Source organism: Lissotriton helveticus, chromosome 9 (assembly GCF_964261635.1).
Source record: "Lissotriton helveticus chromosome 9, aLisHel1.1, whole genome shotgun sequence".
In the NCBI taxonomy this organism is placed as follows: Eukaryota; Metazoa; Chordata; class Amphibia; order Caudata; family Salamandridae; genus Lissotriton; species Lissotriton helveticus.
In genome coordinates this window covers 950,548,459-950,566,762 of record NC_136070.1, presented here as the reverse complement: position 1 = coordinate 950,566,762, position 18,304 = coordinate 950,548,459, and the positions used below count along the sequence as shown (strand labels likewise).

Here is an 18,304-nt window from a genome sequence, read left to right as displayed (position 1 = left end):
TCAGTAGGAAGGCAGTGCAGGCCTCGAGGGAGTTGCAGAACCACCACCGGTGTTGCTTAGCCTTTTGGAGTCCGTGGGAACCCGGGATCAGCAGACCGGTCAGCTGCGTTGCGGGGCCTGCAGATGCAGGTGAGTGACTCCTTCACTCCAAGGGAGATTCCTTCGGTGTCTTGGATGTCTACAGGCCTGGTGAAGAACTTGTATGGAGCAAGGGCACAGACGGTGCAGAAGACTAGCAGGACGATGAGACCAGGAGCAGCAGGAATCTTTCCCAGTGCCGTCTCGGTTCCCAAAGCGAAGTCCAGACGATCGAAGTTGAAGTGGTATGTGATCTTCAAGTTCAAGTTTAAAAGACCTTTATTCGAATTTCATAAAATTCATAAAAGTACCACAAAATCATTACAAATCATTACAATTGTACATAATACAACATTTTTACAGTTAATAAAATATGTCTAAATTAAAAATCTCATGCAGTTCAGCTCCAATAAGACTACTTTCTAGTTTCATGGATTTTCCATTGTTTTACGCGCTCGTGTGCTCAGTCTCAAAAAAGTGCTGGTGATCTTAATCTTGTTCCACATTAAATCTGGGGACCCACCCACAGGTAAGCCCTTAAGTACCCTTAGGAAAGAGTTTGGACAATTCAGGGATCCCTCTCAGAGGTGGGGCTGGACAGAGGAGAGGATACTCCGATGTCCTTTGTCCAGTTTCACGCCAGAGCGGGAGCCAACGGCTCCCTGAACTGGTTTGAACTGGAGTATGCAAGGAGGGCACCAAGCGTGCCCTTCAAGCACCCCCACCCTGTCCCAATACACTAAACCCTGGTTTGGAGGCGGTCAAACCTCCCTGTGACAGGATATCTATTGTTCTGCCTTTCCCAACTCGAGCTTGGCTCAGCAGCAGGAGGACAGAATCGTGTCTCTGGTCAGCAGCAGCCCTAGCTTGCTGTCCTGTTCTGGAAGACTGCTACCGGGAGCACTGAGGACCTCGCGGAGGAGCTTTACAGTGCGTGGAATCATACCTCCACGCATGATTCTAACATGTTTGATACCAAACATGACAGGGTTCTTACAGTCAGTTTAGAGATGGTCATTGCGTAATGACGCATGGCCACTCTATATGTTATAATGGCTGGTGCACTTACAACCCAGGAGAATGGACTCCGAAGGTTGTTGGGGTGTCCTGCTCATGCTGGGACACCCTCACACTTAGGACCCAGCACCCTGCCATCAGGATTGAAAGGCCTTCATTAGGAGTGACATATGTTTTATGTGTAGTGACCTCACATATAGCGAAACCTATATCTGTCGTAAGTGGTGCTAGCACCTTCTTACACAGGCTGCAATGGCAGGCCTGGAGTCACAATTTGAGTGGTCTCCCATGGGTGGCATTATACATGCTTGAGCCCATGGGAGACCTCTGGTGTACCTATGCCCAGGGTGCCTTAGTACCATATACTAGGGGCTTACCAGAGTACACCAGTAGCAATCTGGAGTGTACCTCAGTATCTCACCATGTCCAATTTAGGGAAAAAGCACAGATACTGGGGTCCTGATTTGCAGGATCCCAGTCAGATTAGTCAGAACCCATCACAACATTGGACAAAAAGTGGAGGTAACCATGCAGAAGGATCCTACCTTCCTCACATGTTCATGGGGTTTGCACGCAGTTCCTGGCCACATGCCAAAGGCCATGCAAAGACTGGGGTTGGCTGCCTGCAAGGGCTGGCCAAAGCGCCTGCGGTAAACCCCCCACCGCACACTGGCGAAGGCTGTGTGCAGTGGGGATTGGCTTTACATATGGCAATAAAGCATTACTTTAAAAACTCAACACTAGAAATCCACTGCTAAAAACAAAAGTTAAAGGGACCTTCTAGTTAGGTGAAAATGTGAGTTTAAACATACCATTTTAAACTAGCTGAAATTCACCAGTTATAGTTATCTCAAGTAACTATAATTCATGCCGGTGCCATGCAGTGCTAATTACCCCACGTATTACATGACTCATGACCTCTTCTATGATTTCATTGATAATATCACTGCAACATTTGCAATTAAATTATTGATGAGAAAATGGTGTATGGTGGGGTGTGAGTTATAGTTATATTGGGGCATGAGTTAGTTACCTGAGATAATTATAACTGGTGAATTTCTTCTATTTTTTGTTTAAATCTGTTTTATCTGACACTTTCACCTAACTCTAGCGTCCCTTTACGCTTTGTGTTTTTTTCAGTATATATATATATATGTATATATATATATATACATATATATATACATATACAATGCATAGATCTATATATACCCATTTAAATATAACAAACACAGGGCAGTCGCCATTGTGAAGTTATGGGGCTTTGTTGCACTTACAATTACAAAGGGATTTTTCAATTTGACTAAAACTTTGCGGTGAATTGCTAGTCTTTTGACATAACCAGCTAAGGCCCAACATACCAATTTTCGTATAAATCCACGCAGAGGAAAAAAAGTTGAAGGGGTGATGAAAAAAGATATGTTCCAATATCTCCCATGGTTTTCTTCTCACCCACAAACTAGACCACTGAAAGAATTTACACCAATCATTGTATGAAAGTTGACTTTAGGTTGTATTTAGAACTTACAGACACAAACTTGGCGGATGCCCTGTCCATCATACTACAGGTGCATTTTAGCCTATTGCACATCTAATTGGGTGGACGGAATATGTGTCACATTCTCACAGAGTAGCCCATCTGCTAAACTCTAAGTCAGGTTCTTATAAAATGTGTTTTTGATGGTTTAGTGCAAATCTTTTCAGAAGGTTTTGAGATATAAGAATTATAAAAAGTTGCAGAACGTGCTTTAAATGGTTAATACTTTTGTATCTGTGCCTTTTCAATTCACAAACTCTCTGCAAAATTGAGTATTAAAAAAACAAATATTGCGGATTTGACTAGAGAGCCTTTTCTCCCCTCCCCCTTTTGAATCCTGATAGGCCACGGCTGGAGAAGTTTCCATCTCTCCACTAGCCTCTCTTATGTGAAAGAGACTATTAGTTATGGATTCATCACCTTAGAATTACCCCTAGGGGTCAGACTGGATCTAGAGATCTTTTTCTTCAGCAGTATCACTGCTCGTCGGTAGGTGGTGTTGGTCGACTCCGCGTTGATCGTTGGCGTCGTGATCGTCGGAATGATGTTGCGGTATCTACTTAGATGCCGCCCCTGCGCGCTGATGGCAGTTCTTTATTTTCCGCGCCAGCCTGCGCAGATCAGGAGAGAGCGATACCTCGAGTCACTTTTTGGGACTCTTTCTTCGACTTTTTGTCGACATCTTTTTGAGTCGTCCGATTCCTGGTGCTCAGGGATGTCATCTAGGCAGACCGGCTTCAAACCCTGTGGCTCCTGCCACAAGCTCATGTCGGTGACAGACCATCATCTTGTGTGCCTCTGGTGCCTGGACTGCGACCACGACCCGAAGTTGTGCTCCGTTTGCCAGGCCATTTATTTATTTATTTAATTTATTTATTTAAGAAGCTTATAAAGCGTACAGCTACCCCCATCGGGGGTGTCCCGGCGCTGCAGATTGCAAGCTAGTAAAGAAAGGTTACTGAGAGATGGTAAATAACCAAGTTTTGAGTTTGCATCGAAACACAGGCTCTGAGTCAATGAACCTAAGATCCAGTGGGAGGCTGTTCCAGAGTTTAGCTGTGACTACTCCGAATGCTCTGCCCCCACTCCTGGCACGACGAAATCTGGGAATCACCAGAAGGCGTAAGCTATTTGATCGCAGAGATCTAACGGACTGAGATAGTATAAGTCTCTTTCTCAAATATCCTGGACCTAACCCATTAAGGGCGCGAAAGGCTAAGGTCAAGGCTTTGAATTGAATGCGGCGGGCAATGGGAAGTCAGTGAAGTTTTTTCCGATACTAGGCAACCGATTGATGGAAAGGAATATTACCAATCAGCCGCGCAGCAGCATTTTGCACAATTTGCATACGTTCAATTTGGTAAAGGGGAGCGCCTGCATAAAGACTATTGGCGTAGTCTAAATGTGACGTGATCAGGGCATGAACAATGGTCTTACGGGAGTCCAGCGGGAGATAGGGGAAGATCTTCCTATTCATGCGCAGTTTACCAAAGCAGGCAGAGGTAACCTTGTTACCATGGCCATGGCCCTAGAGTCTTTGCGGGAGTAGTCCCAAAAGCTTCTGGAGACCCGGCAGTCGGCTCCATGCTGCTTGAGGTCCCGGTCGAGAAGAAAGTTGCAGGATCGGTCGCGGAGCCATCACCACCACTCCTTGTCAAAGTCTTTATCTTCGGTTAAGTCTAAGCACAAGAAGAAGGGGAAGAAGCACCATCGCTCTTCGCATTCTCCCCATCCGTCGGCCGGTGCGACGCAGGATGCAGAAGGTAGTCGCCCATCTCCGTCCGCGGAGCCTGTTGGGTCGACTCCGGCCTTCACTCCCTTCCCGGGAGCCGGAGCAACCTCTGCCCAACTTCGTAGCTTTTATGAAGTCCTTTACTCCATCTCTGGGCAGCCCAACTCCGCCGGCACGCCTTTGGCAGCCGCTGACTCGGCTGAGGATTCTAGACCTTCGATGCTAGCGGCTTCGGCCCCAGGGATCCAGGCCTGGATCCGGATCAGCACTGATCGACCTAACAACATCTCCTCTGCCCTCTCCGACGCTGGTTGTGTCCCCAACCTAGGTCGACTCCAGTCTCCCACTCAATGTGGACACGGAGCTGGACCGGTGTCGACTGACGTCGGTACCGGTGCCGACCGGTACTTTGGTACCCCTGTTCTCCCCTGGTGTTCCCTATCTCCCTGAGTGGCTGAGGAGGACTGGGAGGGGTCTGTGGACCCTCTGGCAGACCAGTTAGAAGAACCGGACTGGAGAGAGGAGTTGGGTGAGGCCAGTGGTCTGGACACCCCTCCAGACCTTGGGATGCTATCTCCCCCTACCTTGGCTACGGAGGAGGGTGCATCATGCACAGTGGTGTTGCGTAGGTCAGCTGAGGCCTTAAACCTTGAGCTTCCTATGGTGGCGGTCAGAACTAACCTCCTGACCGAGGTGCTTCAACTGGCTGCGGCCTCTTCGGAGCCCCTGATGCCATTCAGTGAGGCCCTCACGGACATCCTTTTGGGCACTTGGTCCAAACCCAACACAGGTGCCCCTGTGGATAGGATGATTGCCCGAGGACACCGGGCGACCCCATTTTCCCTCTACCAATACCCTACCCCCGAGAGCTTGGTGGTCCAAGCCTCAACTTCCAAGGGCACATTCCCTACCACTCCACCTGATAGGGAATCCAAGAAGCTGGACCATCTTGTCAAGAAAATGTTTTCTTCCTCCAGCTTAGGACTGCGGTCGGTGAACACAGCATGTCTCTTGGGCCGTTACTCCCATTCTGTGTGGGAAATGGTTGCGCAGATGCTGCCACAGTGCCAGGAGGCGGCCCGGACCGTGCTCTCTCGTGCAGTGGCTGAAGGGAGGATGCAGCCAAGTTCGCCATACGATGTGGACTGGACACCGCCGACTCGCTGGGCAGGACGATTTCAGCATCGGTAGCCCTGAGACGCTACGCCTGGCTGAGGTCCTCTGGCTTTTCAGGTGATGTCCAAGCTATACTTTTGGACATGCCCTTTGATGGACGTCGCTTGGTAGGCGACAAAGTAGACAATGCACTCAAGCGTTTTAAGGACTCCAGGGCTACAGCCTGGTCCTTGGGCCTCGCTTCTATGTCTCGCCCTGGGCAGTCTGCTTTTCGCCCCTTTCGTGGCTACGGAAGGGGTGCCCCACCACGTTCCTTCCAGAGCCAGAAGCCTGCCCAAGCTGTCTATCTACTATGCGGCTGGGGACGAGGGACCCACCGGCATGGGTCTGGGTGCCAGTGGGTGTGCCAGTCCACCAGCACCCCCTCTGCAGCAGCCACCGAGCCCTCCTAGTCCGACCTTTCAGGCCCACCATTCGCCAGCGGGCGGCCGGATGCGCAATCACCTCCCCCACTGCCTCAACATCACGTCGGACAGGTGGGTTTTGCAGATACTCCGAAGGGGCTACTCCCTCCCCTTCGAGACTACCCCTTCATCCATGCCACCTCAATTCCATCGCATGTTGGAGGATCACTTGACCCTTCTCCAACAGGAAGTGACGGCTCTCTTGGCCAAGGGAGCAATCAAGCGCATTCCTGCCCCAGAAGTAGGTCGTGGTTGTTCTCCCCACTACTTTCTGGTGCCCAAGAAGGACAAGGGCCTGCGTCCTATCTTGGATCTCAGGAACGTCAACCGCTTCCTTCGGAAGGAGAAGTTCAAAATGTTGACATTGGCTCAGGTCCTGTCTGCCCTCGACCCTGGAGACTGGATGGTAGCGTTGGACTTGCAGGATGCTTATTTTCACATCCCCGTCCTGCCGGCCCCCAGGCTTTACCTACGGTTCACGGTAGGCCACAAGAACTTTGTTTACCGTGCTCCCCTTTGGCCTTACCAGCGCCCCTCGGGTGTACACGAAAGTGATGGTGGTGGTCACAGCTCATCTACACAGATCAGGGGTTTCAGTCTTCCCCTATCTCGACGACTGGCTGTTGAATACGGGCTCTCCCCAGGCTGTCGTCTCCCACCTCCAGACTACAGCCGACCTCCTGCTTTTGCTGTGGTTCACCATCAATGTGCCGAAGTCACACACTCCGAAGCTCCTTTTCATCAGAGTGGTTCTGGACACAGCGCAGTTTCGGGCTTATCATCCCGAGCAGCGAGTCCAGGATATTTGGGCTATGCTTTTGATCTTTCAGCTTCTATTTTGTCAGAATGACCCCGAGGCTACTGGGCCTCATGTCCACCTGCATCCTGTTGGTGGACTATGCCAGGTGGCATTTGCGGGCTCTGCAGTGGGACCTGAAGTTCCAGTGGGCACAGCATCAGGGAAATCTTTCCGATTGCATCCAGATCTCGAGGGCACTGCACACCAATTGCAGTGGTGGCTCACGAACCAGGATTGGGTCAAAGGCAGATCCCGATCCCTTCCCAACCAGAGTTCATAGTGGTGACAGATGCATCACTTTTGGAGTGGGGCTGCCACATGGGGCCGGCGGAGATCGGAGGTCTCCGTGTCCGGCGGAGTCCGGGCTTCCTATCAACCTTCTGGAGCTCCGGCGATTCGTCTTGCACTGACGGCATTCCTTCCTTCTGTCCAAGGGAGAGTAGTGCAGGTGTTCACAGACAACACCACCTCCATGTGGTACTGCAACAAACAGGGTGGGGTGGGGTTGTGGAGCCTATGTCAAGAGGCTCTTCGTCTTTGGACATGGCTGGAACATCAGGGCATGTCTCTGGTGGTTTGACACCTGGTAGGTTCGCTGAACGCCAGAGCGGACTAACTCGGCCGCCGGTGCATGATGGATCACGAATGGCGTCCTTCCTCAGAGGTGGTGCAAGTTCTCTTTCAGCAGTGCGGAGAAACTTGGTTAGATCTATTCACCACTGAAGAGAACGCGCAATGTCAGCAGTTCTGCGTGTTGGAATTTCCAAGGCGGCACTCGCTAGGCGACGCTTTTCGCCGTGAGTGGAGTTGCGGTCTTCTATACGACTTTCCGCCTATACCACTTCTACCCAGACTGCTGAAGAAGATCAAGCGCGACTGGGCCCAAGTCATTCTTTCTTTTGCACATGGTCATCGATCCTCTGATCAGACTGCATCTTCGGGAGGATCTTCTGTCGCAGCAGCAGGGGACGGTCCTCCACTCAAACCTGTCCCGCCTCTACCTCCTTGGGTGGAGATTGAGCGGCGACAGTTAACAGCTTTCGACCTCCCTCCCGGAGTCTGTAATATGATTTTGGCAGCAAGGCATCCCTCTACCGAAACGGTTTTCACCTGTAGATGGAACAACTTTGTGACATTGTGCACAGCAAAGGCTGTGGATCCCCTTTCTGCCCCCCTTCCTGTAGTTCTCCTCTTCATTCTTTCCGTGACCCCGCAGGGCTCTGCTCGGGCGCTCTCAAGGGCTATCTTTCGGCCATTTCGACCTTTCTTCACCTCCCTGATCAACCTTCTTTTTTCAAGTCCCCTATTGTAAATCACTTCCTTAAGGGTTTACTCACTTGTTTCCTCCTATTCCTTTCATAATGCAGCAGTGGGACTTGAACCCGGTTCTGACCTACCTTATGTGCGCTCCTTTCGAGCCGCTACATAACTGTCCTCTCAGACTTTTGACGCTCAAAATTGCCTCTTTGTTTGCCATCACCTCTGCTCGCAGGGTGAGTGAGCTTTGACCCATTCTTTCAAACCTCTTTTCCTGACTGTTCTTCCGGACAAGGTTGTCCTTCACACTATGCCTTCTTTCCTTCCCAAAGTGGGTACTTCCTTCCACATAGGACAGACCATCACTTTGCCTACCTTCTTTCCGCCCGCATCCTTCTAAAGAGGAGGAGAGGCTCCACCACCTGGATCCAAAATGTGCACTTTCATTCTATCTGGATCGCACTCAAAAATTCCGGGATAGATGATCAACTCTTTGTTGGCTATGTGGGCGCCAAAAAAGCCTGGGCCGTGCAAAAACGAACCATCTCTCGATGGGTCATTCTTTGCATCAAAATCTGCTATTCCTTAGTGAAGAAGGAAACTCCAGTGGGGCTGTGTGCCCATTCCACCAGGGCGACAGCAGCCACTACTGCTTTAGGACATGGTGTCCCTTTTCATGACAGCTGCCAGGCAGCCACTTGGGCTTCATTGCACACATTCACCAAACATTACTTCCTGGACAGCCAAGTCCGGAGAGACAGCTTCTTTGGCCGTTCAGTTCTCTAGGACTTTCTCTTGTGAACTTAGTTCGCAGACCCACCTCCGGGGTTGGTATTGCTGGGGTAACTATTCTAAGATGAGTAATCCATAACTAATAGTGTCTTTCAGATGAACAAGTTACTTCCCTTCGGTAACGATATATCTGTAAGAGACATATATTAGTTATGGATTCCTCACCGCCCCACCCATCCTCCCCGTTCTGCAAACTGACTTCTAGAGTAAGGGACTCCCTTTCAGGGCCCTAGTTTTGTGCACCAGTGGTCAGTGTCTTGCATGGCTCTGTGCTTCTGGTGTGGAATGTTGTGTGAAGAACTGACAACAGCGCGCAGGGGCGGGGTCTAAGTAGGTACCGCAACGTCATTACGGCGTTGCTAACGACGATCGCGGAGTTGACCAACGCCACCTACCGACGCGCAGGGGTACTGCTGAAGAAAAAATTCTCCCGATCCAGTCTGATGCCTGGGGGTAATTCGAAGGTGGGGATTTCATAACTAATATATGACTCTTACAGATATATCGAAGGTAAGTAACTTGTTCGTTAGATCCTTTGGTTTTAATGTAGTCATGGAGGCTGATGACACACAGATCATTGTGTCCATTGCTAAGGTCTAATACTGTACTAAACTTAATTTTCAACAATGCACGCCTGCTGTGGTTCACTGGATGAGTGTAAGTTGTCCAAAAGGTAGTTGGCAAGAAACTGAGATTCTTATATTTGGCAAACAATTTATGATGTAGTCGCGCAAGTGGTGGCCCGAGAAACTGGGTATTTTCCCTACACCACTCAACTCTGCTAAAAACCTAGAGGTGGTCTTTGTTAATCAAGTCTTCTTTGCTACCCAGATTAACCATGTAGCAACAGTCTGCCTCCACATACTCCACGCGCTTTGATATATGTTTCCTCTGCTGCCTTTGTCCTCACATAAAATAGTGCAGGCTCTCATTTCTTCTCTGATTGGTTACTCTAATTCTCTATATCCGAGGTCTCCACATGCAATCCTCTAGCATCTAGAAGTGTTGCAGCGGCAAGGCTGGTTCTCAACATCTCCATACAAGTTTCAATCAAATAGTAACTATACTTCTTGCATTGACTTCTGTACTTAAACACATCTTGTTTAGAGCCCTTTGCTTCAACTTCAAAACTTTGCATCACTTGGGTTCTGCGTATATTAGGAAAACAATTCACACACTATGTTTCTGCCCATTCTCTTTGTTCTACCTCGTTGTATCATGTGGTGGTACCTAAAATCAAGTTTCACAGACAAGGAGGCAGATAATCTTTTTTACTTGTGGCAAAGTTTTGGAATGTTCTCCTACCACATATTCAGGCCACCACTAACTTATATCCAGGAGAAAAAAATGTAAACCTAGCTTATTCAACTTGCCATAAGGTCAGCTGCTTACCTTTAGTGTTTAGTGTACCTCTGATTCTTCGGTGCAAGGATACTCACCAGGTAGCTGCTTCACTTTCAGCTCACTTTCATTTATTCCTGTCTCCTATGATGTCTGATCTTTTCTCATAAAATAAGATTTTCAACTTCTGTTCTGTAGGAAATTTGTTGAAATATATATTGCTTATCCAACTGCATTTACTACTTCATTTAGTTTTACAAAGGGAAGCAGGTTAAATTGTTCGAGAGACCTAGGACGCTGTTAATAAAGGTAAGATGCAGTTTAGCTCATTCCCAAAGATATTTTCTTTCAAATGAATGCTTATTTATACGATAGCCCATAAAACGTTTACATAAAACAATTAAAAGCAAAATAAGTTATATAAATGCAATATTTAAACAATCCAATATCTTAAACTTAACAAAAATCTTCCTACTGCTGCCACAATAAATCATTTATTTTGTTTTTGTTTCAGGTGAGATGCAGTTTTAAAATCCTCACTGAGAATTTAGTTCTACATTATTGCATACTGAATAAAAATGAATTCAACCTAAAACATATCAGTGACTCAATAGTAACAATGCATCTTGACCTTCCTTAACAAAATACTTTAAAAAAACTACATGTTAATAATTGCAAAGCAAATATAAAAATAAAGAGCATTCAGGTAGTAAATGAACCGAAGAAGATAGCATTGTAAATATACATGGGTGTTTGCCTTCATTCTCCTTCACAAACAGCATATAACCCTCCAAGTAATAGAGCTGATGAATCCCAACTGCCATTTCAATACTTCTGGTCTTATTTGTGGATCTGGAAAATCATATAAATACGTTTTTCCAACTTTATTTCCCAGGTTAGCTGCATTTAATTGAACTGAGGGTTTTGACGGTACAAGTCAGAGATCACTACTCTCTCTGATATATGCATTTAATTCAATTTTTTGTTTAAATAAATAACTTCCTACTATTTTCCTAATTGTGGCGGGAAGACCTTGCTTATTAACTGTAGAGCGTAACTTGACCAAACCTTTGGAAGTGAAATTGTCCAATTACGAGCATTGAAAGGACATGGATAGTTTCCTTCCCAATTGCCCCCCTGATAATGATCTGGTAAATAACCTACCTTGATACCGGTAAGTATCCCCTTCCTCCAGCTTTATACCACAAAAACATTTTAGAAAACACAATTTTTTGGTTTTGTTTCAGTTAATTGTTAGTTTATTGACGCAACGATATTCTTGTAGTCTCTCAGCCTTTCTCTGAAGTCCAGTCGCCATTATATTTAGTATAACTAAGTCTAATGCATAGAGAAAGCAACTGACTTGTTTCTAACCGCTTTTAGGGGCAAACATTTTAAAGTCTAAAGGCTCAGGCAGGTCCTCTTTAAAAAGGCAAAGCTATGAAGGAGCCAGGAAACAGCCATTCTTCAATCCATTATTTATGGGGAGCTTTGTTAATTTTCCATTTCTAGAGACCTCTTCTCTGGCCCAATTATCTTAAGGTAAAATATAGATTAAGCCATGAATCCAGCTTGTTCCAAATAGCCTGACGAGCTACAATATTATAAGCGGTCTGAAAGTCCATGAAGAATGCTCCGTGGGTCTCTAAGCCACCTCACACAGTACCACACAATGGTCCAATGTGAAATAATTAGGTCTGAAAAACGTACATACTCTGTATGTATAATCATATATTTAATTAATCCAATATAAGGGTATTCGAAATTTTGGCTTACTCATTCTTATGAGAAATGAACTTATAACACCCTGGACTGGTCTTGCTCCCCTTTTTAAATATCAGTTTGATTATTGCTCCTATCCAAGTTCCAGGCACTTTCTCACTCTGTAACTTGTCATAAATTGGGGCACAGCTTGGAAGCTCACCACGCCACATTTTTCTCAGGTAGTAATAGTGGGAAGTTTTCAGGGACGCCAGCATGTCTGAAATTCATAGTACGAATTACATCAAAGATTTTTTCACAAGTCAAACTATCAAGTAATTCTCTATGAATTACGTATCAATTATGCAGTTTAGCCTATCCAGTCTTCACATGGGATAATAAACTCCAATCCGCCACTGGTACTGAGGACAGTTATTTACTAATTGGAGTAGGGAAGGCCTGTTTGCTACAGAACTGCTCTCACATAATACCCAATAGTAGTGTATTTTAATATCTGTTAGTGCTGCATTTGATCTAAGTAAGAGCCCTTAAACTTAGTGAGTAATGATAGTAGCGGTATGGAGTATGCATTTGACACAAGCCAACATATCATTATGCACTAGATTCTTAATACACATCTAGCATATATAACTTTACATGTAAAGAAAGGTATTCGAATTTGATAGACGGTAATCATTGTGTTTTTTAATTGTAAAGTAAAATCATAGTTCAACAAATTAATTAGTTCAACAAAGCAAATCCTTGTTTCACCCCATGAAGTGGCTCACAGGCCTATACATTTTTCAAGGATAACTCGTGTATATGAACTGGAAAGAATCACAACTTAAATATTTGTAGTGCGGCATCAGTAGGTCAGATGTGGTGCTGATGATCAATCTCTTGGTGAGTACTAGGAACTTTTCTTTTCATGGAAAGTCATCTATGCTACAGTGTATCAAGGATCTAGCACATAACAATATGTTAGCTTGTGTCAACTGCAACCTCCACGACTCTACAGGTATTTACTAGGCTCTAAAATATGACAATCACATCTTCTAATGATTTTCTACATTTGATCCCATTCTTCAAATTGGAGGACTTTTATTTATTTATATATTCATCACTGGGATGATGAGATTTGGTCTGATTTGCTAATTGCTGCAAAAAACAATGACCAAATGTCATTTTGGAAACTAGTGGCCAAAGGAAACAAAAATGAAAAGGGCTCTAGAGATGTCTATCTTGATGAGGCCACCTGGATAGACCATTTTACTAAGCTGTATGGAGCTCCGGAGATTGAAAGTACCCCTCTTAACGATGAGCTATTGCTAAATTCAAGTGAAAGCAACTTAGACTTTGATCTACAAGAAACGATTTTGGCTATTAACTTAGTTAAAACGGCAAAGCCCCAGGATTAGATAAGATTCCAGGAGATCTATACAAACATGATACTTGTGTTTGGGGACCCTATATTAACTGTTTGTGTAACTCTGTAGCCGCAGGAGCAGAAATACCAGAGACGTGGAGGGGGGCGGAAATCATTTGTATTTTTAAAAAGGGCGACAGGAGCGATCCCGCAAACTATCCCCCAATTAGTTTGATTGATGTTTTACAAAAGATTTATGCAAGACATATTTTAAATCGTATTAATTTTTGGATTGAGGACAAAGCAGTATTATCAAAGTATCAGGCAGGATTCAGAGCCAAAATAAGCACCATAGATCAGGTGTTTAGGTTTTGCTGCTTGTGCTGGAAGTACGTAAATATAAGGAAGGGTCATTTATACTTAGCGTTTGTTGACCTAAGGGCTGCGTTTGATCTTATCCCCAGACATCTGTTATGGAAGACACTTAGTTGCCAGGGGTTACCATCCAACCTCTTGGAACAAATTATTAGAGTGCATGAAAACAACTATGCAAAGGTAAGGTGGGACCCGGGAGGCGAACTAACTAGCTCAATCCCCATAAAAAGGGGGGTTCGCCAGGGCTGTGTGCTGACACCAACTCTGTTTTCATTATTTGTCAGTGATATACCATGCTTTCTAAATGGTTGCAGTAACGATGCACCGCAGCTGGGGGGGGGGGGGCGGAGAGACGATACCTGCCCTATTATTTGCTGATGATACCATCCTTATATCCCAAACACCCAAGGGGTTACAATGTTTACTTAGTACTTTCCAAACATATTGTAGCAAAAAAGGCCTTGAGAATAATACCAATAAGACAAAGTACATGGCAATAAATCCTCATAAGTCCTTTAGAGAAAATGTGTTTTTAAACGGACAAAAATTGGAATATGTTCAAAATTTTAGTTACTTGCGTGTTTCCTTGGACTCAAAATCAACAAGGAAAACCCAATTAGAAAAAAGTAAATTACTAATAACGCAAAACACTTTACCGATCCTAAAACGGTACGGAAATAGCCTCAATAAAGCTGTATCACCAGCTCTTGAGGTATTTCGATTCAAAGCCCAATCAGCTGCACTATACGGCGCTGAATTATGGGGACCCTCATGTAAAAAGGTTTTTGAGGTCGGTGAGAACAAATTTTATAGAGCATTGTTGAAATTACCAGTGCGTACCCCGCTAACACCAACTATGCTTGATCTTAACACGAAACGCACTGATCACCATGCCATATTGAGACCCCTGATGTTTTGGGTTAGAATTTGGACTACTCCTGAGTTGCTTGATTATAAGGCTGCTCTAATAGAAATAATGGAATTGGATATTAACAATTGCATTACATGGCTCAAACATGTCTGCAATTGGTTTAAAAAGATTGGCCTAGTGCATTTTTTGAGCAACCCATCTTCATTAACCCCAAACTCTCAAAATCAAGTGAAAGGGTGAACGGATCTCTAACTAGTAAGTTCCTTACATTTAAAGATAGTGCTTGCTTTGAATCATTTTTAGATTAAGTAAATCCACCACTTGCTAAAACGCTATACCTGAAATATAGATATGGTGTACTGATGATAAAAACAAGTGTAGCAAGGTGGACAAATGATGATAGTAATGACGTGTGCACGTTGTGCTCAGGTAAATTTAAAGAAGATATCCCGCATATTCTGTTCTTTTGTCCGGTTTATACGGTGCCTAGAAAAAGATGGATTAGACCACTTTGTATACACATAGGTGTGAGATCGTATAAAGAAGCAGAAAGGATCTTAAAGACGGACACCAGTCAGGTCATTGTCTTTGGTATCAGCAGGTTTCTGCTGGTCGTTAATTTTATTAGAACAAAAGCGGTTGAGAAATTCTAGAGAACTGTCATAGAGATGTACAGGTTTCACATGAAACAATATGACAAACTGTATTACTACGGTAACATACTTTGGTCTGCTCAGAATAACTATGCTCTCAAATCCGAATGTTTTATATTCTATTTATTTATATGCCGTTTTAATTATTTATATAAGGTTCTTAATGTAATGATTGACACCCCTCAACTGTTTTATTTACTAACTATTGAATTGCACTTAAACTTGGCAGCTGTAATACTGAGATTTCTCTTTTTTATGTACTTGCACTGATTTTTATGCATCTTTTATGATACTGATGTATCGAAATAAAGATATTGAATTGAATTGACCTCTGGGATTTAAGAGTTTGATGTAATTTGTAGGCACAAGCTTTTTTTCTCACTGAACATTAAATCATCATACCAAATTCAATAGTTCCAGAAAAATGATCGGCTCTTGTTATTGTTTATTCCAGACATCTTCGTTACACTCAGTTCTAATTCTCTGTGGATAATCTAAGGGAATAATTGACTGCAATATGACTGTAACCATAGATTTGAAAATTAGAGAGGAGCGGAACGTGATCACTTTCATCGCTTTTTACTATTTAAAAGACAAAACACTTGCGAAGAAGGTCGGCCAAGAGAAAAATATAATCAATAGGATGCTTCCCTTTTCCAGACTTCCTATAGGAATGCTTTTTTGCAAAAGTATTATACCGAAGCGGTTTGAGGAGAGAAAACTAGCTTTTGATTGGGGATAGATTTAATTGGTGTATTAGATTCAGATTTGCCTGAGCGCAATGGCATTTTTTTTTATCTGATGAATCACATTCTGAAGCTATTGCTGCTTGGAATAAACGAAAAAGCTCCCTCAAAATAAAAGAAAAGCAAATCTAAAACTACCATGTGTGCCGGTCCTTGTTCTAAGGTGTGTCGACCTGTCAGCCCTGTACCAACACACTGCATCAGCTGAAAGGTAGAAATAAGTTCCGATCAGGCCGAAGGTTGGAGGAATTAATTTTGGTGGTCCATACAGGCACCACCCTCAGCAGCAGTGTTGGTTAAAGTGCACAGTGAAGAGTCACGAAATGGAGCTGTGGTAAGTAGTGCGTCTTATTTACAAACCAGCACAAAGTAAAATGTAAAGAAAGCTCCACTTTCCCTATGTCAACACACATGAAAGAAATCTGAGCAGATCATGCCATATGCGGGGTTACTGAGGTCAAGCAGTCAATCCTGTTGGTGAGCGGGAGGGTTTGAATGAAAGCTCACACATCAATTAAAGCACACATTGCTGAACCACTAACTAGTGTGGTAGTAAGCAGGTAATCCTCTTTCCTAAATGGCACAAACTAGAGAGTTGAAAAAAAGACGCTCACTAGGATATGGCATTATGTATGCTTATTGTCTTTCTGTATGGCTGATTTTAATAGTATTTTCAATTGCTTACAGAGCCATGTCCTTCCACCTTACTGCAAAAACACATGGCAGACCTATTGCGAAGTGACCGAGAGATGGCTCCTAGCTTCCTCAACAGTGTACTCAACCAACTCAACTGGGCCTTCTCAGAGTTCATCGGCATGATCCAGGAGGTGAGAAACTCTAGGATGGAAAGTTCTTCAATTTTTCAATTGTTTGTCAAAGATGGAGAGAGATTATGGGGTTCACAATAGTACAACCGTAAGAAATTTCTATGGGTACATCTTCACTATTATCTCACCCAAACCTCAGTAATTACATAGCGGAACAGCAGAAGTTCAAAATGTATTATTTAAATAAAACATTGATGCAATGAGTTTTTCATATTTCAAGGCCATGCGCATTGTCAGAAAGGTGTTCAGTGCACTGAGCAATAACATGTTTGTTAAGGATGGTGGTAGTCTAGTAGCCCGTGCCACTATTCCAAGAAGAACACCAGGGAAGCTTCTTTCTGTGCATATCCTGAAACCTGATGTCCCTGCACATAAAACAATGGTACTGTCCCTTTAGCGATGGGAGCTGGTGAGTGCTGGTTTGTGATTTCAGTCTTTAGAGTGAGTATCTGGCTCTAGGACACTGATTCTCCCGAATGCAGTGTATTGACTTTTCTAGGCTACTGCCAACTGAAAGGGTTGTTGCTCCAGAAAGGGACTGCATAATTTGCTGCTACAGCATGCTGACCTTTTTCCCCTCTGTGTTCATGGGGTGTACTTCAAATGGATACCTGTACTCTAGGGAACATTTCCATACCTCAACTGGCTTCTCTTGTTGACACCAATTTCAATTAATGTTGCTGGGGCTTCGAGCTGTGTCTGCCATCCACTGCACAGGAGCCCATGCTGTTTAAGAGCTACTGGATCTTCATTATTAGTCATAAGCACTTAATTGTCTGAGGCGTGAGCAGGTAAGGAGAGGTGTCGAGGCCAATGGCATCCTGGAGGTCCTCATACCAGTTTTCATCATGGTAGGGATGTCCAAACTAGTCTCCTGCATCATACTCATTATAGGAATCTGTCCCAAACAAAGAATGTAGTACATAAGGCTGGTTTTACAGAATCGGGATAAATATACTATATTTGGATTTGAATATAATGGAAACAAAGATTCCCCCCCCTCCTCCCCCACAACAGGTGTGCACACTTCTGGCAAGGTAAAGCAGAACTTATATTGGAGTCCAATGTAAATCCATTTTCAGCAGCACCATTAAAAATATTTAAAACATCAATATTGAGGAGTGCTGGTAAAATATATATTAAAATATAGCCTTATATAAGCTGTTTTGAACATTTTCTTTTTTTATAAAAATAATGTCTTTTAACCCCTTCCACACTCATGACGAGCTGAGCTCGTCATGAGTTACGCCTGTCGTACGCTCATGACGAGCTGAGCTCGTCATGAACCGCGGTTTTTCGCAAAAGTCAGCACACAGCGGGAAAACCCGCAGCGCGCATGGGGTTAAAAAAAGAAAAGTATCTAATACATTTTTATATAAAAAAAATTGTGAGAGGGGCTCCCGAGTCCTGCTCACGGCTGGGACAATTAAGTGGCTCTGTAGTTGGTCAATACCAGCTGCCTTCTGGTCTGCTAGACTCGCGTTCTCTGGGACTCTGTAGCTCAAGCCACCCAAGGTGTCCCAGAAGATCTTCATCCTGAACTGACACAAGTAATACAAGATGGCTGTGATGCTGATACATTTACCGTCCATTGCGAGCTGGACCCCACAGATTCCATTGGGCTAGCCATTG

General features: G+C 44.5%; 1 protein-coding gene across 3 annotated transcripts in view; it reads left to right on the top strand.

Moving 5' to 3' along the window:
- Positions 1–18,304, top strand: part of RNF123 (ring finger protein 123) — a 1,600,675-nt gene that overhangs the window by 867,602 nt on the left and 714,769 nt on the right. For all 3 annotated transcript variants that reach the window (XM_078661207.1, XM_078661208.1, XM_078661206.1), the window contains exon 32: positions 16,533–16,672. In XM_078661207.1, the coding sequence (XP_078517333.1) occupies positions 16,533–16,672 (140 nt within the window). The remainder of the gene's footprint in view (positions 1–16,532; positions 16,673–18,304) is intronic.